This window comes from Populus nigra, chromosome 2 (assembly GCF_951802175.1).
Source record: "Populus nigra chromosome 2, ddPopNigr1.1, whole genome shotgun sequence".
NCBI lineage: Eukaryota > Viridiplantae > Streptophyta > Magnoliopsida > Malpighiales > Salicaceae > Populus > Populus nigra.
The window spans coordinates 46,764,427-46,791,250 of NC_084853.1; the positions used below are offsets into that span (position 1 = coordinate 46,764,427).

At 33.8% G+C, this 26,824-nt stretch overlaps 3 protein-coding genes across 3 annotated transcripts; 2 read left to right on the plus strand and 1 right to left on the minus strand.

Annotated features, from left to right (window-relative positions):
- The first annotated feature begins 3,229 nt into the window (after positions 1 to 3,229).
- Positions 3,230 to 10,919, plus strand: LOC133683035 (uncharacterized). Its single transcript, XM_062106549.1, has 12 exons — positions 3,230 to 4,289; positions 4,781 to 4,849; positions 4,948 to 5,016; positions 5,187 to 5,273; positions 5,400 to 5,467; positions 5,719 to 5,831; positions 5,943 to 6,019; positions 6,120 to 6,173; positions 6,296 to 6,415; positions 9,291 to 9,476; positions 9,589 to 9,906; positions 10,008 to 10,919. Exons 1-12 carry the CDS (start codon positions 3,561 to 3,563, stop codon positions 10,758 to 10,760), a joined length of 2,643 nt encoding a protein of 880 aa, XP_061962533.1. The 5' UTR covers positions 3,230 to 3,560; the 3' UTR covers positions 10,761 to 10,919.
- A 1,354-nt stretch (positions 10,920 to 12,273) lies between these two features.
- On the minus strand, positions 12,274 to 16,800 carry LOC133682147 (protein NRT1/ PTR FAMILY 4.5-like). The gene is made up of 6 exons (XM_062105410.1): positions 16,559 to 16,800; positions 16,273 to 16,351; positions 15,907 to 16,124; positions 13,683 to 14,120; positions 13,451 to 13,575; positions 12,274 to 13,359 (listed from the first exon to the last, which is right to left on the minus strand). Exons 1-6 carry the CDS (start codon positions 16,559 to 16,561, stop codon positions 12,480 to 12,482), a joined length of 1,743 nt encoding a protein of 580 aa, XP_061961394.1. The 5' UTR covers positions 16,562 to 16,800; the 3' UTR covers positions 12,274 to 12,479.
- A 5,785-nt stretch (positions 16,801 to 22,585) lies between these two features.
- On the plus strand, positions 22,586 to 24,429 carry LOC133682715 (serpin-ZX-like). Its single transcript, XM_062106203.1, has 2 exons — positions 22,586 to 23,154; positions 23,433 to 24,429. Exons 1-2 carry the CDS (start codon positions 22,765 to 22,767, stop codon positions 24,216 to 24,218), a joined length of 1,176 nt encoding a protein of 391 aa, XP_061962187.1. The 5' UTR covers positions 22,586 to 22,764; the 3' UTR covers positions 24,219 to 24,429.
- Positions 24,430 to 26,824: the final 2,395 nt, after the last annotated feature.

Sequence of the window (26,824 nt, forward strand, 5' to 3'; positions counted from 1 at the left end):
GTTTTTATTTTTTTAAACCAAATAAGATTTTGATCAAATCAATAATTATTCACCAAGTTCAAGTTAATTTTTAACAAATGTGTTTTAAGTCCGGCTTGGACCGGATTAATTTTCAAGCCGGATTGGTTTAATGACATTTGCTTTCTTACCATCATCCACCCAATAAACAACCACCACGTCAGTCAATTTCCTTAAAGCCCACAACAGTCATTTCCACCACCCCCTATTATCCCCTGAACAAGCGAATTCTAGACTTTCCTCCTCCTTCTCCTACCCTGTAAAATCCCCAGTCTCCCTGAAATCATAAAAAAGAAGAAGAAAAAACCCTAATTTGCATGAACAACAATCTAATTGTTAGATTCAATGATAGGAACCAAGTTAATTAAAATTATCGGTATTTTTTATTAACTAGTTCTGCTTTTTGAAATGGACGACTGAGGCCAATCTGGGCTGATGTATGCGCTTACGTTTTACTCGTTGGATCGCGTGGCAATCGGTCACCGTGGGTTTGACTTGTGGTTAAAGAAGACCCCTCTTGTCCAGGAGTTATAGACATCTTCTTGCCCCGGACCTTCCTTCTTATTTGCATATCTGCCACTGTTTTTCCTATACTTTTTGAATGGAGTGTTTAACAGTGCGGTTATGTTTAAAGCATTTTTTATTTGAATAAAATTATTTTTAATATTAATATATTCAAAAGATTTAAAAATATCAAAAATTTATTAATTTAAAACATAGAAAAAAATAAAAAATTTTAATTTCTTTTAAAATGCTTTTAAAACATAAAAATAAACATGAAAATTTTAATGGAGTTTCAATTTAAAACATAATCATAGCTTAAAATTTTAATTGCTAGTTAGAGAACATAAGAGTTTTCTTTTTCAATAAAAGTTTTGAAATTGAAACTTTTTAATAATAAATAATACTAAGGTAATTTGAGTTACAATTTATTGACACTGTAGAGTTGTTGGATAAGTTTTCCTATATTTTTTAAAATTTGTTGCAATAATACTAATAATAATAATAATATTATTATTATTATTATTATTTCATGTCTCGAGATATTATTTGGAGGTCAAGAAAAAAGGTGGTACAATATATTATTATTATTTCAGGTATCAGGTATTATTTAACGCAACATATCTTGCTCTGGGTTAAGGCTCCTGGGTCCGTGGGTTATACCGTTATAGTAATAAATGTTTTTTAAACGTATAAAAATAATATTTATTTATTTTTTAAAAATTATTTTTAATATCAGTATACCAAAATAATTTAAAAACACTAAATTTTTTTAAATTTCAAACAAAAATTTTTTTTGAAAAAAATCACAAAACAAGAAATTTTATCTGCGAAAACAAACAGCACTTTGGTAGAGATGCAGCGTTTTGAGCTGCGATAAATTTTCACATTTACGTTTTATAATTTCTCCTGGCTCGAGAATTAATAATCTGGGAAGAAAATTCTTTTTCGCCTAAAATTTAGAAGCGCCGTCTGCCTTGTGAGAAAAAATGAGGGTTGCTTTTGTCTCTTGGTAATTGCAATTTGGAATATGACGTGGCCAAAAAGAAGGAACGTCATGGGAGCTGGGAAGGAAGCAAAACGGCAAGCGCATGTTCGGGAAAAGTCAAAACAAAGATAGTGGAATGCCCTCCATCTTGTACCAAATTGCTCGACGACCAGCCTGGCTTCCTTTTTTAGGTAGTTTATCCTCGGAATCATCGTCACGTGACGGGTTTGCCCTCCATTCGCTGACCAGGAGAATGGGGGTATTTGAAAGAAAAGTATTTGAGCAAAAAAGAGTTGAAAAAACGTGGTCTCTCGGCCAATATAGAGATTTCTTTCTTCATTTTTTTATACGAACCAACACAGATATTTAAATTTACTGGTACATTTTATTATACTTCATTGAAGGTCAGTTTTTTTTTTTAAAAAAAAGAATTTGAAGGTTTCTTTAATAGTATTATTAAATCCAATCACATAGTATATTTTTAAAATTTATCAACCTGACTTCTTGTCTTACTTGAGTTTTGAACTAAACGGTCTAAAAGCTGATTCAAAGTAAATTATTCAATTTAACAGGTCAAAAAACAACTTAGATGATCAATAAAAAACATGACATATCTTAAAAAAAAATTTATAATGTTTTTTTTTTAATATTGAGATGATGTTAAATTTAATCGACCTTGGTTACCGTGCGATCTAAATCACGGACTTCGACTTCTTGTTTATATATTGTTAGATATTATTTTTAAATTTTTTATTTACATTAGAATTTTCAATTATGTTAAAAAGACAAAAAAAAGAGAAGAAAATATTAGAAAAAAATGTTCATATTTTCAGTTTTTTTTAGTGTTTTTTATTTTTAGAACTAACTTTTTTTTCTAAAGCTAAAACAACATCAAGAAATAAATAAATTTTATGTTAAGAATTATAAAATCCTGTAAAATAAAAACTCATAAGAAATCGAATTGGAAAAACATGCATTTAAAAAAAATTAAAGAAATTGAAGCAAGAGTGTTTCATCGACAAATCAATAATTTCATTGATAGCATAATTTTTTTGAAAAAATAATAAAAAAACATTTTCTCATGGCAAATAAATAAACAGTCACCTAAAAATTAAAAATTATAAAAAAAATAACAAAATCAGCATAAATTAACTAAAAATACAAAAAAAAAAAGCTGGCACGACACAATATATTCTATAAAACAACACAGTAAACATGAAACAAGATTTATCATATCCCTGTTATGAATAAATTATACACAATGGATTTATTAAACTCCTCACTCTTTCTTTTTTCAGTTTCTAATAAGTGAAAATAAGATCATATATATAGATACATAGAGGTTTTACTCGAAAATATATCAAAATAATTTTTTTTATTTTTTAAAAGTTATTTTTGATATCAGCATATCAAAATAATCTAAAATCATCAAAAAATATTAATTTAAATTAAAAAAATAAAATTTTTTAACTTTTTTAAATACAAAAACAAATATAACTTATGATAATTTTTATGATTAATTATATCTCCTATTTTAATATTTTTAAAAGAGAGGATTGAAATAAAAAAAAAACTCAACCAAAACCCAACTACTCCATACCTTAAGAGCCTAAACTACCCCTCATCAAACGCACAGTGGTAACCCCGTAAATAAAGTACAAGAAAAGTCCACTTTCATTACCCCTCTACAGCCGCCGCGTATTAAAACCCAAACCTTCCAAGTAACTGGCGTTTTCAATTTTCTTCTCGTCATTGCTTGCGTTCCCTTCACCAAACCCCCCTCCCCTCTCTCCTGAGCCTCTCTCTCAGAGCTCAGGGTCTCCATCTCCTACCATTGCCAAACCCTAATCCTCCGATTCGAATCTCAATCACGCTCAATTTTGACCTCACAACCTAGCTCAGCCTCTCAATTCGTAATTCACATCTCCAGTTCACTGATTTTTTCGGTAGAAATGTTGTCTATTTCTTGCTAGGCTTACCTAGATCATCAACCCTCTTAGTACCCGAAGTCACTATTTACCAAATCTTTATCTTGTTATTCGAAATTGCTTTTATGGCGATCAGAGTTACCTTTTCTTTCTCCGGCTACGTTGCCCAAAACCTGGGTGTTCGTGTCGGTAACTGTCGGTATCTCAACGAATGTTTTATCCGGTCACGGATATTTGCTTCACCAGCAACAACCACCACAACACACAATTCTGATATTGAACCCCCTGGCCCGAGAACGGGAACAGATTTTCGTCGCCGAAACCTGAAGAAGAATTTTAGTAATTCGGCGGCGATGTATAGTACGATGGCTGGTGAGATTTTTGGAGATAATTGTAAAGGGGGTGCGATTGCGGTTGGATTAGTTTCTCTAATGAAGTCAACGGCTGGGGTTTCTTGTTCTAACATGGGTGCTTGTGGAATTTCACCATTTAAAGCCGTCTCGATCCTTCCGTTCTTGCAAGGATCGAGGTGGCTTCCGTGTAATGAGGCGGTTCTGGGATCGAGGAGTCCTGAGGTGGATAGAGGAGGGACAGGGACAGTGAAGTCTGTGGAGAAGGTGAGTGAGAGCAAGAGCAGTACTAGTGTGAGCTTCCAGATTAATGGGAAGGAGTTTGAGAGGACAGGAAGTTGGTTTTCAAGGGTTTTTAATGTTTGCTCGGAGGATGCCAAGGCTATGTTTACTGCTGCTACTGTTAGTTTGTTGTTCAGGTCCACCTTGGCCGAGCCTCGATCCATTCCTTCAAGTTCTATGTCTCCTACTTTGGACGTGGGCGACCGTATTTTAGCAGAGAAGGTGAGAGCGAACACACACTTTAGCATATTTTCGTGTTTATTTTTGGTGTATTCATGTGAAATTGTGTCTGTTTTAAAGACCCTTTCGAGAGTGATGGCCTTATATCATATTTGGCTATCCTTTTTTACCTCTGCCACCATGTTTGGATGATTGATTGATAATTCTGATCCCTGGTTAGCTAGTGTGGTGACTAATTTGAAGATATTTTGAGGTATATTTAAAAAGTAGGAAATGGAATTGATATCGAAACACTGTCCTATGTAGAGTTGAAACGAAATTTATAATGCTCAAAAACCAAGCGAGACTCTTGTGTTGGCATTGATTGTTGATGCATTTATTTGTTTTCATATACGCTTTTGAAGCAGGATATGATATTTGTTCATTTATGAAAATTCTGGTGAAAATTTGATACTTGTCAAGCTAGATAAGCTCTCTTTCTTTCTTTCTTTCATGATATTGATATTGTATTTTTCCCTTCTTTCTTGTCATAGGTTTCATACGTTTTCAGAAAGCCTGAAGTCTCAGATATAGTCATTTTTAAAGCTCCTCCAATCTTGCAGGTATAAACTAGATTTAGTTTTTGATGAATTTTTATAAGATTTTGTTATTTGCTATTAAATCATAGATCGCTAACTTGTGTTTTATATGTAATTTGCAGGAGTTTGGTTTCAGTTCAGGCGATGTATTCATAAAGCGAATTGTGGCAAAGGCTGGAGACTATGTTGAAGTAAGCCTCTATATGAATATATAACTGATCCTATTAGGAATGGAGGTGTTTGTTCTGTCTTCTTTCTTCCTTTTCCTCCCGTTGTCATTAGATGCTGGCAAGTTTCAGCCAAAAACATAAAGCATCATCTCTGCTGCTGACTTATTGTGTTATTTGTGGACTATTTATAGGTTCGAGAGGGCAAATTATATGTGAATGGTGTTGTTCAAGATGAAGAATTCATCAAGGAGCCACTTGCTTATGAGATGGAATCAGTGGTAATGGATTTTGTTAATTTCTGCTTGTATTTTGCACATTTATACCATGTTCATCTATTTATATTTGTTTCACGTGGCCAAGTGCTCCCATATTAGCTAACGAAATTAGTTTGGTTTCTTTTGCAGCTTGTCCCTGAAGGTTATGTCTTTGTGATGGGGGACAATCGTAATAATAGTTTTGACTCTCACAACTGGTAAGTTGAGAATCTTTCCAATGCTGATTTGGTTTGAGAACATGCTATAATAGGCTGGAAAGAAAAAAATATTCTCCATTGGGTGTCGACAATTTGATGGTGTTCTTCGCAAATATCACAAACATGCTTTTGGCAATGTCCATATCATCTGAAGTAAAGCAAAGGAATATAAATGTAAATCAACACCATTTCTATTGATGTTTATTCTGAAAACACAAACTCTTAACGTTGGTGTTTCAAACTCTTTTCAGGGGCCCGCTTCCTATCAAGAACATTGTTGGTAGGTCAGTATTTCGCTACTGGCCTCCCTCCAAAGTATCCGACACCATATACGATCCACACGTGGCAAAGAATGCAATCTCTTGACACTGGTCTCTGCAAGGATCTCTGATACCTAATATTTTTGGCTCCTGGTTGAGCAATTGTGATTACCTCACTGCTATCATCATGGTTCTGCTTGTCTTGAATGTATCAGATGATGGATCATCATCTCATCCATCTGTTCGATTCTTTGTTGATGACCTAACTGTGGCTTATGACACATTCTTTCTTGTAAATCATATTTCCAAAACAAAAGACAAGTGGAAGAAGTAATAGACATGTTCATTGCTTTGTATCTTTATTTATTGTTCTTGTTTCTTGGGGAATTCAGCAATGCACCAAGCGACCTGCATGGATTTCTGCAACTATTGCTGTGCCCATTTCAGTGCGTTTATTGTCTTTTTATGCCTGAGGTTGACGAATTATGGAAAGCTCCTGGTATTGGTTTCCTTTGGTGCCCATGGTTCTTGATGCGATTCCTCTTGAAGATGTGGTTGTTGGGGGCAGGGGAGTGCAGCAGGATTTTGGTCATTTGGAGGCCTAGCAATCCAGCCTTGCACTGGAGAACCTCCTGGAGTTGATCATACAGATTGCTGGTCAATAAACAGAGCTTCATTATTTCAGATTGTTTCTAATATTTTTCTTCAGTTGCCTGAACGCTTGAATAATTTTTGCCTTTAAAGAAGCTGATTTAGACTGAAAAATCTACTGTGGTGTTACTTCATCTTTTCCTCCGGTTTGTTTCAATTATCTTTTATTGCAGCCTGGCTTTGTGGTATTGAAAATCATACCCTGAATCTCTTTTGTTTGATGGCAAATCGATTGTTGTCACTGTACTTGCACTTGTTTAAGCTTGTTAGCGTGGGCTGGTCAGTTGTTTCCTTTATGCATCTGATGAAGCCGTGTAAATCTACCGTGGAATTGATGTTCTCTCTTCCCCTCGATGCTGCTCCAGCATGCAGGGAGAGACTGGTGCTGAACCAGCGGTTGTTTTTGGTGGTCGTTTTTGCATCTTCTGAGTTCTGACTCAGCTACCTCCAAAACAAAACCACTCTAATTAGGTTTTTCTTGTTAGGGTTGATAGATGCAAAATAATGACCACAAGTGGTGGTGGTGGATATGCTTGTGGTAAAGATTGATGGGGTTTGAAATATTTGAATGATGTAATGAATAGATTATTGATAGTAAAATATTGAATTTTATGAGTTTTTTTAAATAAAATAAATTAAAACTTAATCATAAAATATTTTTCATTGATGGAGTTTTGTAAATTTTTTTTTATAAAAAAAATAAGGAAAACATTCCCTTGGAAGTTAATTGCATGATTTCTTGCCTCATACATTATAAAAGTGTTCGGAGTAGATTCATAAATTGATGTCAACTTTGATATTAATATCCATAATAAAACTATAGTCGAGAACACACAAGTTAGCGGTTAACTTAATTTGAAAGAAAAAAAAAAAAAAACAGCGAGAGAGAGAGAGATGATTACTTAATGAAAATTCCAATAAATCTTTTTGAGAGCACCGATTTTACTTTTTCAGGTTAAAAGCAACAGTTTAATTATTGAAGTCATGATAGCTATTATTAATTATTTGATCCGCTTTTTGCTGAGACCCAAGTACTTAAAAAAAAACAATTTGAATATACAAACTATTTTAATGCTTTTTATATAAAAAAATTATACATGTAAATAAAAAAAAATTAATTAAATAAATTGATAACTATTTATATAAACAGCTCTAAAATAATTCATTTACAACAGCTAAAAGACAACTAAAAACAAATCTTAAAAAATCAAAACACATGTATAAATTAAAATATTTAATCCCACAACATGAGATATTTATCAAGTTATATTTACTGAATTTATTTATTAAATAAAAAAATAAAAAAATATACACCTGTATAAAACTAAATGAATTAAAAAAAATAAAAGAAATATCCTACACGTTAAAGCTATTATCTAAAAATAAAAATAAGACATTAAAAAGGTATCAATTAAAAAAAAATGAGAGAGAGGATGAGGGAATTAAAAAAATGAGCAAGAAAAAAGATGTTGACTCACATTATTTTTTCAAACTTGTGATCTAAATTATTAGATCGGAAGCACTATAAATAAAAAAAAAAGATAAAGCTTAACTCCAACAAATAAAATGTTTCAAGATGAAACCTGAAAAAAAATCAATCACAAAAGATTTTAAAAACATTGTGATGAAAAATTGAGGGTGAAAATTATAAAAAATAAATGAGAGGGCGACCAAAACATTTTGACTGTAGGGTTAAATTAAAAAATAGTTTTAATAAAAGAAAAAAATTAAAAGAATAAGAACTAAATTGAAAAAAATAACTCACCATAAACTTTGATTGAAAAACAAAATTAAAAACTAATGAAACTTTAACAAAAGAGTGAGAAATAAAAATAAAAATCAAAAGAATAACAATCGAATTAAAAAACATAACATATGATAAATCGTGATTGAAGGACTGAATTGAAAACAAAAAAAAATATAAAATGACAAAGAAAAAATAAAAAGAATAAAGACTAAAATCAAAATACAAAAAATAAAAAGGACCAACATTTACTTTTTGGTTAAGGAGGTAGAAAAGAAAAGAAAAAAAAGACCACAACAACAATAGTTTATCGACAAGTATTACTTTACGAGGAAGAGAACGTGATGACATTTCCAATACCATAATAGAAAGGATAATTTTAGTTATTGTGAGGCATCACACGCATCGTTTAAAAAGCAAGGATGACGCCTTGCATGAAGAGAACCCTCGTTACTAATTTTTTAAATTTTAAAATAAATAAATTACCCTCAAATTGATGTGTTAATAAGAGATTCAGCTAATTCGATCTTGATTGAAGTTTTAAGAAAATTAATTTAAAGTAGAATTTATTTAACTGTTTTAACTCAATTAAAATTTATATATATATATGATTTTATTTCGACATTGAAAAAATAATAATTAAAATAATATAATTTCAATCCACTCAAATTAACTCCCAACCTTTAACTCAAACTAAATTTAATAACTTTGCTAAATATATCTGAGTGGATAGATATTGATACTTGTCCATTTAATAGTGGTGTGGTGGATTGGATCTAGCTTTTTTTCATAAGAGAAATTATTATAAGAAATCACATAAAATCAAATAATAAAAAAACCAAGTACTAAAATAAAAAATATCTATCCATAAATTACAATATCATAAAATAAATTTTTTAAATAAAAAAGAAACCTTAAAGTAAGGTGTAAAATGAAAATCCAAATCCACAAATAATCTTCAAGATCAGAAAAAAACATTTTTAAGAAATAGAAATACAGGTTGTTATGCACTGGTTATTTTTTATTAATAAAAATTATTTCTCAAGAAAAAAATGCAAATCCACTGAAATTCGGGGTACAATCGTCATTTTGATCTCCATATCCTCTTTTTATTCGATAGAACACCTGCAATGCAAGAAAGGAAAGGGGGGAAGTGAGATCCACATAGTCCGGATTTCACACGTGTCTAAGTCCATTAACGTTGAAGAAGAAGGAAAAAAAAAACCCGATGAGTGGCCTTCGTCGTCGTCGTATCCCCTCCCCTCTCCTCCCTTTACTCATCTTCCAAATTCTACCATTAACTATATCATTTACTCCTAATCACCTTAATGACAACAACACTCAATTCCTTAAGGTATTATGTTTCTCAACTGTACTCTGTTTATATATATATATATATATATATATATATATATATATATATATTATTCTCATGGATTTTGTTTAATTTGGCAATGATTTTACAGGACGTTTTGAAGGAGATATCGGTGAAGCAAGATTGGGATTTGGAGGGAATTGAGATTTCGAAGCTGGAAGTGAGTAAAGTTAGGATTTTTAGTTCTCAAAGATATGAGTTTAAGATCCGAGTTGGTAAAAATTACATGCTACTTAAATTCCCTGATGAAGTAGATTCTCGGAAGAAGTTGAGCAAACCAAAATCAAGTGTTGATTTTGGAGACTTGATTAAGGAATTCGGTTCCATGCCTGTACTTAACCCTTTGAAACTCCAAGGCCCTTTTGATTTGTGGGTTAGTGGCCATGACAATTTCTCTTTGCTATTGCCGGTAACTAGCTCTGCTCACCTTTTTAAATATTTCTGTTTCTTTTTGTTTTTTTTTTCAACTGGGTTTTGTTTTGTTGTTGGTTTTGGTTCTGTTAATGCTAGATGAATGCTTCATATGGTGGTCTGAAACGAATAATAGTGGGAGAAGGAATCTCTGTAGAAGTGAAAGGAGCTAAAGAGGTCTCTCTTTTTCAAGATTTTGATCTTAGTTTGGCTTTGAATGGAAGTGATATTAATAATAATAAGGGGGGAAATGGTTTCTACCCTTTCGGGGATTCGATCTGCCCGCCGTTATTACCTATAAGAATTATTGGATCTGCATCGCTTGTTGCCAACAAGAATTGGGACCCTGATGCTGAAATTGAAACGAGATTGTTATCAAAGAAGACTATCGAGCTGGTATCTGATAAGTGTTACGATAGGAATGTGTACAAGATTCGGGCTAGCACCATGCACTTTTTAAGTTCCAGTATTGCTAGGCTGGAAGAAGTTTTGAGAAGTTTTCTTGGTGACAGAATTACTCGAAATGGATTGTCGAGCTTTCTTAGAGCAACTGCTAAAGCATCAACACTGATTCGTTTTCAATTAGAACTGGAGAAGAGTTTCGGGAGCAACGAGACTGTTCAAGAAGCGTTGGCAGAGTGGAGAACGAGGCCTACTGTTGAACGGGTTTGGTTTGAAGTAATAGCAAGAGTTGAGGGTGAGAAGCTAAAACCCGTAATTGTTAAGAAGGTTAGACCTTTTATTGCTGTTGATTCTGCATCTTGGAGTAATTTAATGTCTAATATTTCCTTCACAAATTTCCCATCTGTTCTTGTACCTCCTGAGGCTCTAACACTGGATGTGAAATGGTAGGACAGAACTTTTGTAAATAGTGTAATTTTAGAATGTTTACATAACAAAGCAACGAGCTGTTATTTGTGCTTTGCCACTTACTGGACAGTTGCTGTAATTGATAAAGGAGCTTCAATTGATGATGTAAATAGGATCACCAACGTCCAGTTTTTGCACAAACCGCTTCATTTTGCAGTCCGGGCTATGAATCAGTGCAGTGTTGCCGTTATTTTGCTTTGGCTTTGTGATTGTGGCTTTTAGGAGAATGCCCCCCTTGCCTTTACTGTTGTATACCATGGAAAGTTATGTCTTACGATGATTGCTCAACACTCTCTGAGAATTTTATTGCTTTGTGTAGAAGAGTAATCTTTAATTTCTTATAGGAAATAATAATTGCTGGAATGCTACTCTAGTTCCTACCGAGTTGTTGCATTGATTTGACTGAGTTTCAGCATTGCCCTCCCACTGAGAATACAGCATCATCTTGGCCGTTTAATCTTCTTGGATCGAAGTTTTTAAACTTTTAACAGATCTCCTGTCATTTTGTTGTATACAAAGAGAGGAAAGCAATTTCGGCCGCAGCTGTAGGAGTTGATCACCAGGCAAATTGAATGCCATTGATCTCCCATGTTCATATAAATAATTTAGCAACAATGAAGTTAGAAGTTGGTAAGGTTTTTGACTGGCTAACATGAAGCGGGATCAGCACTGAGAGGTTCTGACTTCTGGCCTCCGAGATAGTTGACCACTTACGTTTTTTTCTGCAGAAATTATCCCCAGGGACGATTAGGTTTGGAATCTTTGGGCTGCCCAGTATTATGTTTTTCATTAAAACTTGTTTTTTTTTAATTATTATATATATATTTAGATTGTTTTGATGTAAAGATATTAAAAATAAATTTTAAAAATTAAAAAAAATATTATTTAAAAATATTTTTAAATTAAAAACATTTTTAGAAAGTAACTTTCCGCTACAGGCTGCATAATTTTTGTGCTATGCTTTCGGCTACTGAGAAATTCTTGCTGTTCGTAAGGGGCGGTTCACCGATTCTGTCTCTAAAATGATCAGATTGAAGAAGAGAAGAAAGATAGTTTGGTAGAAATTTAATTTGTTATTCACAAGTACTTATCTGGAATTCTGACTTTAATCCTGATCTGAAGTTCCCTAACTTTTCTGTTTTTTTCTTAATCATTATGATTTACAAATCTTCGGTGAGAATCGATGCATGCACACTCTGACTTTAGGTCTCGTGTCCCCCCTCATTCTCTCCTCCGACCACCGTATGCTCTCCCTACCTGTGCCTAACAGCTCCATGGTTGACCATTATTGGCATGTTCACTAATACTCGGCTGTCCGAAAATAGACTAATACTCTAATTCTTTAAAGAAATTGAAGTAAAAAAAATAAAATTGAAATTTTTGTTTCGAGACAGTAATCTCCATCTCAAAAACTAATATTATTATGTTTTTGAACAATTAACAGGTTCAAGTTAAATATTCTATAAATTAAGGTATTGTTTGGCAACACTGCATCTCAACAAAAAAACATCATTTTTTTAAAATGATTTTTGTGTTTTTATTGGCAAAACACAGGTACAATCACAGTGCAAATTAAAGACTAATTACATCAGCAAAGGCAACATGCACAAGACAACATTAGAAAGAAATCATCATTCCTCACACAAATATGACTAATGCTTATTTTCTTTGGTTTTTTGAATTAAATGAGACTTGGTATTTCTAAATTTCTACCATTTGAACTTTTCCCTTGGCATCGTCTTCACCACCGTTTTCTATTTGATTCAGTGCCCCCCTGTCCTTATATCTATACCAAGATGCACACGTCAAGTAAACTCCAAAATTCACTGTGCTGATGCCTGCTAATAGCCAGTAAAAGTAGTTCAACTTGTCTCTATTTAAATTGTCGCTAGCCAGCCATCCACCAGTAACTTTGTTTACCACCTGCACCACCACAGAGCTCAAGAAGTAGCCAAATGCCACTGAACACCATGAGATAGCTGTGCCCAGCGATTTCATTCCGGCCGAGCTCTCTGCATAGAAAAATTCTAGCAGTCCAACTAATGTGAACATATCAGCTGCTCCAAAAATGGCGAATTGGAAACCAAGCCATAAGAAACTCATTGGCAGGGGCTCAGTAGAGTCAACCATGTTGTGTTCAATAGCCACCGATTTGCGCCATGTTTCCACAACTCCAGAAACTGCCATGGAGATGACTGAGAGCACTAGCCCGACTCCAACGCGCTGGAGGTGTCGAATTCCAGTTGGAATCCCTGTGATCTTTCGAGCAAGTGGTACAAAGAAGCGTTCGTATATTGGGATCATAACAAACATGAATAGTAGGGGGATTACTGGTAGTGAGGGGCCAGGGACTTTAAAGCCAAAGACGTTTGTGTCCATGGTGGTGCTTTGTTGGACCGAAAAAGTTTGGAGCTGAGCTAAGCATGTGTTCATGAAAACTGTGCTAAGTATAACTGGAAGCATGCGAAGCAAGATCTTTGTTTCTTCAACTTGTGTCACTGTGCATAGCCTCCAAGGTCCATGGTTGATTGATGTTGATGCACAGTCAGTAGTGTTTGCGATTGCTGCCCGGTCCAAGAACCTGGAATTTGGCAGAAATACATGTGCTTTAGTATCCCGTTGTGGTTATGATATGTTGCAACAAAGTTGACCATTTTATAATATTTTTATACCTGAATTGGCCAGTCCTCGGAAGAATTTCTTGTTTCACCCCCGCTTCTTTGTCATGAATTTCATGTAATTCTTCAGCCCTCTCTGGAATTGGAAGGTCGCGGTTCCGGATTGCAGCCACAAATACCTACATTTATGAACAAATTAAAGGAGAAGTTCATTTACCTAACACACCAAGACTAATGATCAGAGCGAAGGTACCGTGTCAATACAAGCTCTTTAGGAAGTTATTACCTGTGCAATGCGTGCGAGGGGGCTTCCCTTGGGTACATTGTTCCGATACAAGGACTTGCCCATGCCTACAAAGATAATGGCGAAAAAGACTGCTATGGCACACACACCAAACCCCAAATCCCAGCCTAGGTTAGCACTTAACCATACAATAACAGTGACTCCTATTATAGCTCCAATGGTGAGGCTAAGCAAGAACCAGTTGAAGAAACTAGACAATTGAATTGCCTCCTTGGGGTCGTTCTCGTCGAATTGGTCAGCTCCTAAAGATGGCAGAGCTGCTTTGATGCCACTAGTACCAAATGCAATAAGGTACAGACCGGTGAAAAGTATTGCAGATTGGCTACCATCAGCAGCCTCACACTGATCAGATGAAACGTCTTTGCAAGGAATTGGTCTTAGTTGGTGGAAGTGTGCTTGAACCGTCAGGAGGGCATATCCCTGGAAAACACAATATTTTTAAACACTACCTTTTTTCCAATCTTTAAGAAATATGACAAAAAATCGATCCGTCATCATAATGTGCATTTGTGCGCGTGTGTGTATATTGCCTATAATATACAAAAAAAGACCCGGCTCTTTTACTGTAGACTCCTTTCTGTTATGGATTGCGAGATATTTTAAAAATTTTAATTTTATTTTGAATTTTTTATTTATATAATTAAGCCTTTTAAAGCTCAAATCAAAACCCAATTGCATATTTTTTAAGGGAAAAGATTGAATTGAAAGATAAATAACTGAAGTTGAAAATACAGTTAACACTAATGGTAGCTTTGAAGTTTGTTTCAAAATTTTATTTTCGTCCCTCATCTTTTTTATCTACCGGGTAACATGTCCCTATAATTTTAAAAATATACATTTTGGTATTAAACTTTTTTCGGGTGGAGGGAGAGAAGAGATCGCTAGATTCTGTTTTAGAGAGAGAAAGTTACTATTGAAGAAGATTTAAACCATCAAAACAATCTATTTTTATATCAAAAGGTTCCTTATAATGAGAGGGGGGGGTTAAGATTAGTTTTTCTTTTTTACCTTGAAAACACCTATAAAAACAAATCTGAGCTTAAAAGTTTTTTAGTTTAGGGTTGATTTTGGGGTTTGGGGTGGTTTTTTGTGTTTTTAGAGGTCATGAATTGGTTTAATAAGGTTTCTATGATGTTTTCTAGATATTTTGGATAAAAAAGCCTAATTTTTTTATGGCTGAATTTTAGAATTAATAGATAACATGTCGTTTACTGAGATAGATGACGCGTATCTTTTTTATTTTGACAAAGAATGGGGCGGGCAATGCATTGTCCACCCATTCTATTCTTTATTTTTTTAAAAAAAAATTACTACTTTTTTATATGTATTTTTCAAAATAATTTGTGCATTTGTGTTTTGATTAATACTCATTCTCTGTGATTCTTTTAGTTTATTTAGCCCTTTTGAAATAAAAATTATTTTTTTAATTATATAGAGTGTATTTAATATTTTTATGAGGTTAGTGTGGTTCATTTATAATTTTTTTATATATTTTATATTGATAAAACTTATTTTTTAAAATAAAAACATTTATTTTTTTATAAATTTTTAATATGTGTAGCTTGCATGAATTTTTTTTATTTAATAAATTTTATGTATGTGTCAATTTCTGCTATAAATTGATTTTCATAAATAAATTTATTAAATACAACCATGTAAATGATCTATATTGTGATGTTAAATATCTTAGTCTATTTTCATATCTCAATTTTTTTAATTTTTTTTTGGTTATTGTTAATATTTTATTTATTTATATAAATAATTATTGGTTTATTTGATTAGATAATTGTATGGATTTTTTGATTTATACTTTGAAAGTTTTTTAAAAATAACCTGGATACCCAAGATTTTTTAAAAAAGAAAAATATTCACCTTGTTAAATCTAGTTAATTTAACTAGATGATTGATAGCTTGGTTTACTTAATGAAATCTAATTTAAACTTGAGTATAACAATTATAAACGAGATAAAATATACATATTTACAAAATTTTCGTTAAATGACATGGCCTGTTGTCTGCATCATATTCTATCAAGTTTGGAAATCGTGGCACATGCATGCAAGCCTTTTTTCCAATAAAATAGGCAAAATGATACAGAATAATTCATGGTTCTTAATTAGAAGTTTGACACTTCATGATTTTCCAATGATAGCATAATTGATTAGAAATGCATGGCCATGATTAGGAGATTAATTGATAAACATACCAAGAATTCCGCGCATCCAAACAAGACACAAGTCTTGAATCTTGTCCAATAGGTATCACATATGAACCCTCCAAACAGCGCCACTAAGAAAGAAGTACCAACGAAGTTGGTAAGTGTAGTGGCAGATTTGGTTAGGCTGAAGTTCATGTACCCAGAGAAATAAGTCATCAGGCTCGCAATCATACAGACGAATGCCATGTTTTCTAGTCCCTCCATAGCTGCGCAAATTCACCAAAACTAACATCATTTAGCTCATAATATCTGGGAAGCAAATCCACTTTTATGCACATATGCATGGCACGCGCTCACACACACGCACATACAAGTAGACACACACATGCTTGTAGCAATTAACAACTTTCTTACCGTATACAAAGAATGCAGCTCTGTTTCCTCCTAGCCTTCTTTCTGGCTTGGATTCGATTTTAACATCTCTTGAGATGCCCTGTTGAGGAAAAATAAAAAAAAAACTATATAAATAAGTTTCCAAAGAGAGTACAATATGCAATACTAGAATGCAAGGGAAAGTAAGCAAACAACAAATGAACTAGACGGTTTAATTAGCCATTAGAAAGACAATCCATTGGCTCTCGGATCATTGAAGAAAGGTTGTATATATACACAGGACTTGAAATAATTCAGCTGACTTTACCATTTTGTTGAGTCCCTTTTGTGGGGAGGAAATGTTGCTTGAGAAGAGATGGTATGATCTAAAACCAAACCCTTAGATGTGTATATATATACACAGAGAGAGAGAGAGAGAGAGAGAGAGAGAGAGAGAGAGAGAGAGAGAGACAGACAGACAAGCTGAAAGATATAATCCTACTGGCTAGCAACAAGAACGAAAAGGAATCAAAAGGCATACTAGTTTGAGCAACATTTAGGTAGGTTAATTTTGTTTCTTATGATACCTCCCTATCTCTTCCTATACTTTGACTAATTTGCTACCTGGCAACCTGTATTGTTTAACGCCTCTCCTGAATTTGTTGGCACGTTGCTGTTCGCGAGGGATTTGGGTGTTTTAATATTCCACAAACCATCCTCTTGTAATTGATTATATATGTGAGTGAGTTGTCTGGATCCTGAGAGAGATTTTATTGGCTTTTACGTTTTTATGGAATTTGTATGTACGAGGACCTACACATAAAGATGGATACCACCTCGAACTTGAAAACTTAGAATTCTTAGGTCTTGGATATATTTTATAGATAAGCTCCTCTATTCTCCTTTCCTTCTTAACACGTGACAATTACCGGACTCATTTATGCATCTAATATATCTTCCCTTCTCGTGAAAGTCTAGTTTATTCGAACAAAACTCTCCTTTTAATCGATGTATTTAACAAATTTGAGTGCGATATCCGAAACTTAGAGCTTAACTCTTGAACTTAAACATAGGAGATGTTGAGGACTTCGCGTACAAGAGCTTAATTATATAAAAGGATGAACCATCTTTAATCTAAAAACCCTAATTATCAAGCAATGAATCCATTGTTTATACAAGAACATCTCTTTTCTCATCTCTTTTTAATATAAGATACTTAATGCTTCTTCTAAATAACTTCTTTTTTATTAATACACACGGTTATTATATATATAAAAAAGATAGCTAATGCTAACATATAGACTCATGAGAATAATAACATAAAAATGATCGAGTATTGGCCGCTGCTACAATGATGAGTTAGTTAGGCAAAAGAAAAACTGGAATTACGGCTATATTTTAAGCACTTGGCTTGCAAAGGCTTCCTTAAGTGACGCTTATGACGTTTTAAAATTCTCTTAATGAAGTAAACCCTCAGCTTCTCAGTACCATTGGGTCATGTGTATGTCTCATACATAAGCTCCCCTTTTAATTTTCAATTCTGTTTATGGATTATTTGCTGACCCATACATATATATATATATATATATATATATATATATGTTAAAGTAATTCAGATCAAATATAAAAAGAAACTAAAATTCTTAATAAAATATTTATTATGAGTGCTTAAGTTAACCTAAATACAAAGGAATTATATATAGGTTAAACTGAAAATACTATTATACCCTTAATAAATAAAACTAGATAAATATTACTTAACAATATACTGAAAATACTATTATACCCTTAATAAATAAAACTAGATAAATATTACTTAACAATATACACACACATCAAATAAATCTCTTACATGTGAGTCCAGTTCATTTGAACACAACTTTCTCCAATGCAAGTTTTTAACGATTTGAGTGCGACATTCAAAACTTGAAACTTCGCTCTTTGAGCATCCAAGAAGAACAGAGACCAGGTCATTTGAGATTTTATCAATAAACTGTCTTGTGTGGTACTAGATTGTGAAGTTGATGATATAGTCTGTAAATCTAATTCTAATATATGTAAAGGATTGGGTCCTTCCAAGGTTGAAATCTTATGTTGGATGAACATTCTTGGAAAAATCGACACTAGGAGTCTTGATCATAAAGGGTGTTTTCGAAGCAAGAGATATTAACTGTCTTTTATATTTGGTTTCTAAAGAATGCATTGATCACCTTCTTATACATTGTCATAATCATTGATGTATTTGAGCCAGATTTATTGATTAGTGGGGTCTATATATCTTAATGTTGTCATGGAAATATATATATCAAACATTGATCACCAGAATTGAATATCTGATTCGATGATTTTCAAATAATTAATTGTAATGCAATTCATCCATTATCAAATTTATAGTTTTTAAAAGTGAATAGGATGATGTATATTAATAAATTTAAATCTAATAAAAATTACAGACATGTCAAATAAATTCTATAATAGATATAATTTTTAATTCAATTACTCAATCAAGCTGAAATTTTATGAATCTATTTTACCGACTCAATTCCTTGCAAAATTTACTAGCTAGTTGACTTTTCTTTATTTTTGAATGTGTTTTCTATTTAGATTTTAAAATTTTAATTTGTTTTTAGTTTTAATTAGTTTATCACCTAATTAGATTGTTTTAAGTTATTTCAAAATAATTTTAAAAATTATTGAATTTAATAAATTAAAAAAATTCCCAATAATTTAGAGCTATTTAAAAAAAAAAGTTATAAATATCAATTCTTTTTTTTAATCTTTTAAAAACAGTTAACTCGTTACATAAAACTTGAAAAAAGGATTCGATACATTTTGGGCTCCAGCCAAAAGAAAGAGAGAGATCGAGGCTCACGAGCAGAAGACTTTGTGAATAACAACAACGAAAATCAACCACTTGATCATAATAAAACTACTCGCATTTGACAACAGAGCATCTTCATATAATTATATTTTGGTCAATGTTTCTGAATTTGAATGAGACAGAGACTCAAGGATTTAATATGTTTCGTGTGAAGTTGTGTGAGGCTTTAGGAAGAAACATAACATTTCCATGAAAATGAAGTTTTGGCATTTGGTTCTTGTTCTTGTTCCAATCCTTAAACTGTAGTAGAAAACATGTGATGTACAAGGTTTCAAGTTCTATTTGGTCTCTTATGCAGCGGTATATCTTCCCTCGACAGCCTTGACATAGTTTGTCATCTTAAGGATAGATTAATCAAAGGAGGATTCCTTACTTGTGAGATTGTGATGACAGCAGGTTTAATTAGTAGTTTAGTGATAATATAATTTTGTATTTGATATGTGATGCATGTTATTTTTAAAAAATGCTTTTTAATTAAAAAAAAAGATATGTTTTTATTTTATTTTTAATATCAACATTAAAAAAATACCTTAAAAAATATAAGATGAGCGCTCTTTGAAAAGTAGAAGTTACTAAAACGACAAAAAAAATATGAATCAAAGATTTAACAGGGAGTATGGTCTATCCCGAGAGGCGGTAAGATTAGTCTCTCGGCAGAATTCATTCGAGGAGGTGGTTGAAGGCAAATAAAATAATTCGATTTGTAACGGACAGTATTATATAGATTACCTTTCGACAACTTGCTCACACAGGCACAGCAGTGCGAAGTCAGAATCAAAACTGTTTGTGGGGTAGCCAAAGAGTTCTTTGACTCGAGTGTCGTTTATCACGTTGAAAGCAGCCATAGAGTGGAGACAAACCTTTTCTACAAAATAAACTTTGAAATACAACACTCTTATTATTTTTTTAATATGAATGTCGAGCTACTATAATTTAATTGAGTGTGCTGGTATCTTTTGTTTATTATTATTATTATTATTATTATTACTACACGGTATTCGAGTTTTTGGTGGATGGGCCCGCAATTATCATAAAATCTCAAACTTTCTTTTAAATTAAAATTAAAAAAATACTAAATATTATTATAACAACACTAGGGGAGGGGAATTCTTCCGTCCTCGCAAATCATTCAAGCGAATTATTTTATTTTAATTTTATTATTTAATATTAAATTTTATAATTTATTTTAATATAATTTTTATAAAATTATCTCAACATCATAATTTTATTTACAGTGGATTAACCTGGTTAACTCAGATTTTTTTTTTATCTTTTTTAATTAATTTTTTTTTAATTTCATGTTTCAATGTTAGATTAATAAAAAATTAAATATCATAATCTAATTTAGTTTGTTGTCTATCAAGTTATCTTAATAAATTTAATCACGATAATGCATATCAGAAGGTATTTGGAATATCGTTTTAATCAGAGTTTTTAAAAATTTTAAATTTATTTTGCTTCAAATTATTTTTTTATATTTTTGAGTTGTTTTGAGGCACAAATATAAAAAATATAATTTTTTAAATATATTTTTAAATAAAAACATTTTAAAAAATAAATACTACCATTACCACAAAGTCGACCTTAATTCCATAATCAGCAGGCAAAAGTGTCATCGAAAATTTGGAGCCCAAGATGGACACTATAATCTTCAAATTGGATTATTGGCATAGGGCTCACCGTAGAAGGAAACAACAAAACAAAACAGGTGCCGCATTTGGACTTTAAAACATGCGAACACAAGAAGAAGGCCTGGAAATCTATATAGGCCATCTGTGCAATGATAAATGGGTCGTATCATAAAGGCATGTTGCTCAGCCTCATCGTTTCCGGGTCCAAGGCCTTCACACTCGACCAGTTACCCTCCTTCCTCGAGTCCATGTCAAAATCTCAGCTCAGCTCCCTTACTCGATCAGTTTATTGATAAATCTTGTGTTACATTTTTGTTGTTAATGGAACTTATAATAATCCTCTGTTAATTATGAAATCTGGAAATTCAATAGGGAAGCCTGAATGATTATAAGATGGGGATGCTATAACACAGAAATTTTTATTCATTCATTAGTCGTTTACTACTGATGTTATCAGTTGATGCCAACAGCCTTCGTGTTGATGGTGGTGATAAAGGCTGTTGAAGTGCCAACACAAATGAATAAGTGGGCTGCAAAGGAGACTAATGGCATTGTTATGGAGGTCCTTCCTTCTGGATCGGTTGACAATACCACAAGGCTTGTGCTAACAAATGCCCTCCATTTCAAAGGAGCTTGGATTGAGAATTTTGATTTATCAACTACTAAACACCATGGCCTTTTATCTTTTGAATGATTATGATATTCTATAACAACTAGGAGTGTAACATTTTGTGTTGAGAGTTAAGGATTCCAAAGTTTAAGATTTTCTTTGGTTTTGAAGCTTTTAAAGCTCTAAAGGGATTAGAGTTGTTGTTGCTTTTCTCTGGTGAGGCAGATTTGGCAGAGATGATGATTCCAGGGGTGGGAACCTTTACGTTTCGAGCATATACCATAAATCCTTCATGGAAGTAAATAAATGAAGGCAGCACAGAAGTTACGGCTGCTTCTGCTGCTGCTGTCTTTCAGAAGACGGCTTTCGTTGATAAGATGGGACTTTGTAGCTAATCACTCGTTTCTTTTTCCTGATCAGAGAAGACAAGTCGATCTGAGGTGATTCTCTTCATTGGCCAAGTGTTCAGTCCCTTGCACGGTTGTTAAATCTTCATCACAGTAAAACTCGCGTAAAACCATAACAAGCATTGCTGTTTATTACATTGTTGTATTTTGCCTTTGCCATGGTGCCTTGCCTTCACCGGGGTGCTGACTTGTTATTTTCTCATAATACATTTGCTATGTGTTTTTTTTTTAACTTATGGATTTTACGGATCAGCTTTTTTTCATATTACTTCACTAAAATAATCTATTGTAACCTTGAAAAATTATGAGAGAAAAGGTTGATGCTTTTTTTCATGAATCTGTCAACTCTATAATATCTATCCGTCAACTCTATAAGATCTATCCGGAGATAAATATCTATGCTCTTTACTCTAAAAGTTTGTCCATACTAATGAGACAAAGCAGTTGAGAGTGAATATTGACCTGAATGGCACCTTGGACAGAGGATGTTTATCTTATCTTGATGAAATTCGGCAATCAACTATTTGCTTTTAATTTAAGATGTCTTCGGCGCTGAAAAATCTGGCACATTCTGTAATTAAGATCATGCGAAAGTGAATCCTGATGGATTTAACTTAGTTCAATCGAATTACTAGAAAATTTAATTGAATGAACTAAGTCGAATATTTCATCTGTAAGTTCAACATAAAATCCAGCTTAACAAGCTGGAATCATGGATTTCCCGAGTAAATCGAGTTCAGTAACTATAGATATATGAGTTGTTAAAAAACGTCGTCGCTCGATGAAGACACGTGTTGTGGCTCTTATAAAGAGAGCAGAAGAATCCACCACCGTCCTCGGATTTGTAATTTGCTTGACTTTGAAAAGCTAGCATTTAACAGTTTTCTTAATTAGAAAGTAACGAGCCATCCTTCGTTGAACTGAGGAGAGAGAGATTACAAGAACTGTACTTTTTTCACCCTGCAACGCTCAATTCCACACACACAAGTAACACAGCCAAACCCAATGGATCTCCGTGAATCGATCGGGAACCAAACCGACGTGGCATTGAGTCTCTCCAAGCAAATCCTCTTAACCGAATCCAACAACTCCAACTTGGTGTTCTCGCCGCTGTCAATTGAGGTGCTGCTCAGTCTCATCGCCTCCGGGTCCAAGGGCAGCACACTTGAGCAGTTGCTCTCCTTCCTCAAGTCCAAGTCCAGCGATCACCTCAACTCCTTCTCCTCTCAGTTATTGGCGGTTGTTCTCACCGACGGGAGCGCCAGTGGTGGGCCACAATTGAAGTTCGCCAATGGCGTTTGGGTGGATAACTCACTCTCTCTTAAGCCTTCTTTCAAACAGGTTGTGGGCAGCACCTATAAGGCTGCGACTAATCAAGTTGATTTCCAAACCAAGGTACACGATTACTTTCTAATAACCCATTTTTTTTCAGCTTTACAAATTGCAATAATTTTGTTGTTAGGAACTTGAAAGGATAAATCGATTATTTTCATGTAATCTTTAAGTAATTGTAATTTATCAGTAGGAGTGAGCCATGTGTATTAATGTTTTCAAAATTCCTGGACTGATTCCTTAGGTAGGTCTAATGATGCTGTGCTCTGTTTCGTACTAGTTATTGATGTTCCAAGTAGATGCTAATAGCCTTAATGTTGATGTTTGTGGTGGTGGTGAAGGCTGTTGAAGTGACCAGTGAAGTTAACACTTGGGCTGAAAATGAGACCAATGGCCTTATCAAAGAGGTTCTGCCTTCTGGGTCAGTTGACAGAACGACAAGGCTCATCTTAACAAATGCACTCTATTTCAAAGGAGCTTGGAATGAGAAGTTTGATGCATCAACCACAAAAGATGATGATTTCTACCTGTTGAACGGGGGCTCGGTTCGTGTGCCGTTTATGACTAGCAAGAAGAAGCAATTTGTATGTGACTTTGATGGTTTTAAAGTCTTAGCTCTTCCTTATAAACAAGGTGAAGATAAACGCAAGTTCTCTATGTACTTCTACCTTCCAGATGCTAAAGATGGGCTGCAAGCTTTGGTTGAGAAAATGGCTTCTGAATCTGGATTCTTAGATCGCCACCTTCCACCAAAACAAGTAAAAGTGGATGACTTTAGGATTCCAAGGTTCAAGATTTCCTTTGGGTTTGAAGCTTCCAACGCTCTAAAGGGACTAGGATTGGTGTCGCCTTTCTCTAATGAAGCAGACTTGACTGAGATGGTAGACTCTTCTGCAGGGCAGGGCCTGTGTGTTTCAAGCATATTCCATAAATCATTTATTGAAGTGAATGAAGAAGGCACAGAAGCTGCAGCTGCTTCTGCTGGTGTTATAGCATTGAGAGGTATTGATATTCCCACTAAGATAGACTTTGTTGCTGACCACCCATTCCTTTTCCTCATCAGAGAAGACATGACTGGAGTGGTAATGTTCGTAGGCCACGTCCTCGACCCCTCACAGGCCAATTAATCTTCCATACTGGAGAACTCGTGTGTATGTGGATCAAAGCCTAACAAATATAACTTTAATTTACTTGTGGCTGGTTATTGTAATGTGTTTGGCCTTTCCTGTAGTGGTTTGATGCAGGATTGTGTCCTCTACTGTTTTGCTTTGAGGGGGGTCTTTTTCTCAATAATAGATTGTATGGATATGGCAGATTAATATGTTATGTTTGGATTCATCTTTTGCTTGCAGCCACGAAAACAAAAGATGTGAGCTTTACTTGCATTGTTAAACTCTTGTCTTCGAGTCATGCAAACGGAATCAGAAACTATGGATTAGATTATCGTTTTGAATGGAGGTGAAATTGATAGAATGAAATCATTTATGGATCCGTTAGATGGTCTAGAAAGGCTTGGGTATGAGTGTTTTTATATGGATCCGTTAGCTGAGGTTCTGGCCTTCTGGGCTGCAGATTCAACCTACGGAGGCGTTGTTGTCACGTCGCAATATTAAAGTCCCAAGCTTGCTCCATTAATCCTTTATCTAAGTAAATGCAGTTTAGCTGCTGTGGCAGATGGCTTTCCCTACCAAGATAGACTTTGTAGCTCTGACCATTCATTCCTGTTCACCACTATAAAGAACAGGGCTGCAACGACGTTGCTGATTTTGCCCAAGTGCTCGAGCCACCGCAGGCAGATTTCTGCAGCGCGTTTAAGTACATCAAGCTAACTGACAGGTACTGTAACTCATTTTTGTTTTTATTTTCTTTATTTTCAATAACAGATTGTTTTTTTAGGTGGAGTTTTACATGTATTCAGTCATTTATACATATTCAGACATACATGTACCAAGGCATGCGAGCTAGTTTGGTTGACAGTAAGATCGATGCGCCAAAAACCTTATAAAGCTCATGTGCATAAGATCAAGTAAATGGAATTTAAAAATCCTGCATTTGATTAAAAAACTTAACAAAAGGATGAACAGCTGATCGATGTTGCTATGATTTGGAGTTTGGTTAGCTTGCTAAGATGCAACTCGTTAATGTAAGTTCCATTGAAGTTCAGAAAATTGCTTAGTAGAAAGTTTTCTTCTTCAATTCAAAATCTTGCTGAGTTGACAGGAAGAAGCAGAGAAGTAAAACAGATACACAAGCAAAACCAGGGGCGAAGCTGCGTTGTGGAGAAGGGGAGCAATTACCTCCCTTAATTTTTCTAACTTCTCCTATTTCTGAACCCAGAAGCAGATATTCTTACAAAGATGAGATTCTCTCCTTGAAATGAAACCAAAACCAAAACCTAAAACAAAACATATCATTCAAGAGCAGCTGCGCCGCCTGGGACTAATTGAAGGACCTTGCATGGCAGTTAGACGTCGAGTAGTGCGTTCTCTATGATCATTCGGCTTCACATCACGAGTAGAATGGGCTATGGCCAAAGAAACAAGAATTGCCCCCAAGCACAACACGGCGTAGCACTGGCGAACCACTCTCCCTAACAATCCCTGAAGCACTGTATCCATCTCTTCGCTCTTAAATATTTGCTAATCTCTATGTATATAGAATGTAAGCGAACCGATATTCGAGCACTATACACACATACACACACATATAAAAACAGAATACAGGGGTGGCATGGGATGGGTTCAAGGAAGAAACAGGGGGCAGCAGCAGAAAAGAGACGGCCCCTGGGAAAGTTTCAAACAAGGGGATGGTTTGAAGGCAGTGGTTGTCGTTTTGCATGCTACTCGTCTTAATTTGCTAAAATTTTAACACGACAGCAAGCTGTGTTTCGTTTATGTTCTTATATTAATAATTTAAAAAATCGAAGTTTGTGAAAGCAACAAAAAAAGTTTTTCTGTTTTTTTTTTCTTATTTCCCTGTTTTTAAATAATTATAAGGTTAATTTGATTTTATATTTGTATACCTGAACCGGTAGATCAACATGTGACCTCTATATAATCTGGAGCTTATATTAGGTAAAAAAATAAAAGGATAATTGATTCAGTATGACTCGGATAAAATTTGTTAATTTTTTTATAAAAAAAACTCCCCCACATATGACATAGAACTTGCTCCAACATTCAGATTTAGAAACTATACCTTGAAGTATAAGGTAATTTGTTTGGAATCAAAAATTATTTTTTAACATTTCTTTCATTTATCAATAAAGTTTTTTTTTCACAATGAATAAAATAAAAGCTAATCAGCTCATAGGGATAATTTATATATATAAAAGATTTGGAAAGAAATGACTAAACTCGTATATAAAATGAAATTTAACCCTAATTATCAACTTAAAAATTGTTTTTCATGTTTGCATACATAGAGAGAGCACGAGGGGTCCATCGACTTCCATAGCCTTGGACCGGGCTAATATGTGTTGATGGGCTAGTTAATGTTTGCTTTTCTTTTAGCTTTTTGATAAGCTTATATTGTTAGTTGGGTTTTGTGTCCTCCTTTTGTACCTCCTAGGCCTTGTGCCTTCCAATGATAGGGGTTCCTTTTGAGGGAAAAAAATTACATGGCTTGTTAGTTTCGGGATCGTAATTAGCTAGTGTACATATATATTATGACCAATTAATACGATATGGTAATTAATTGTAATATAAAATAGCAACAAGCATAAGCATCCCTT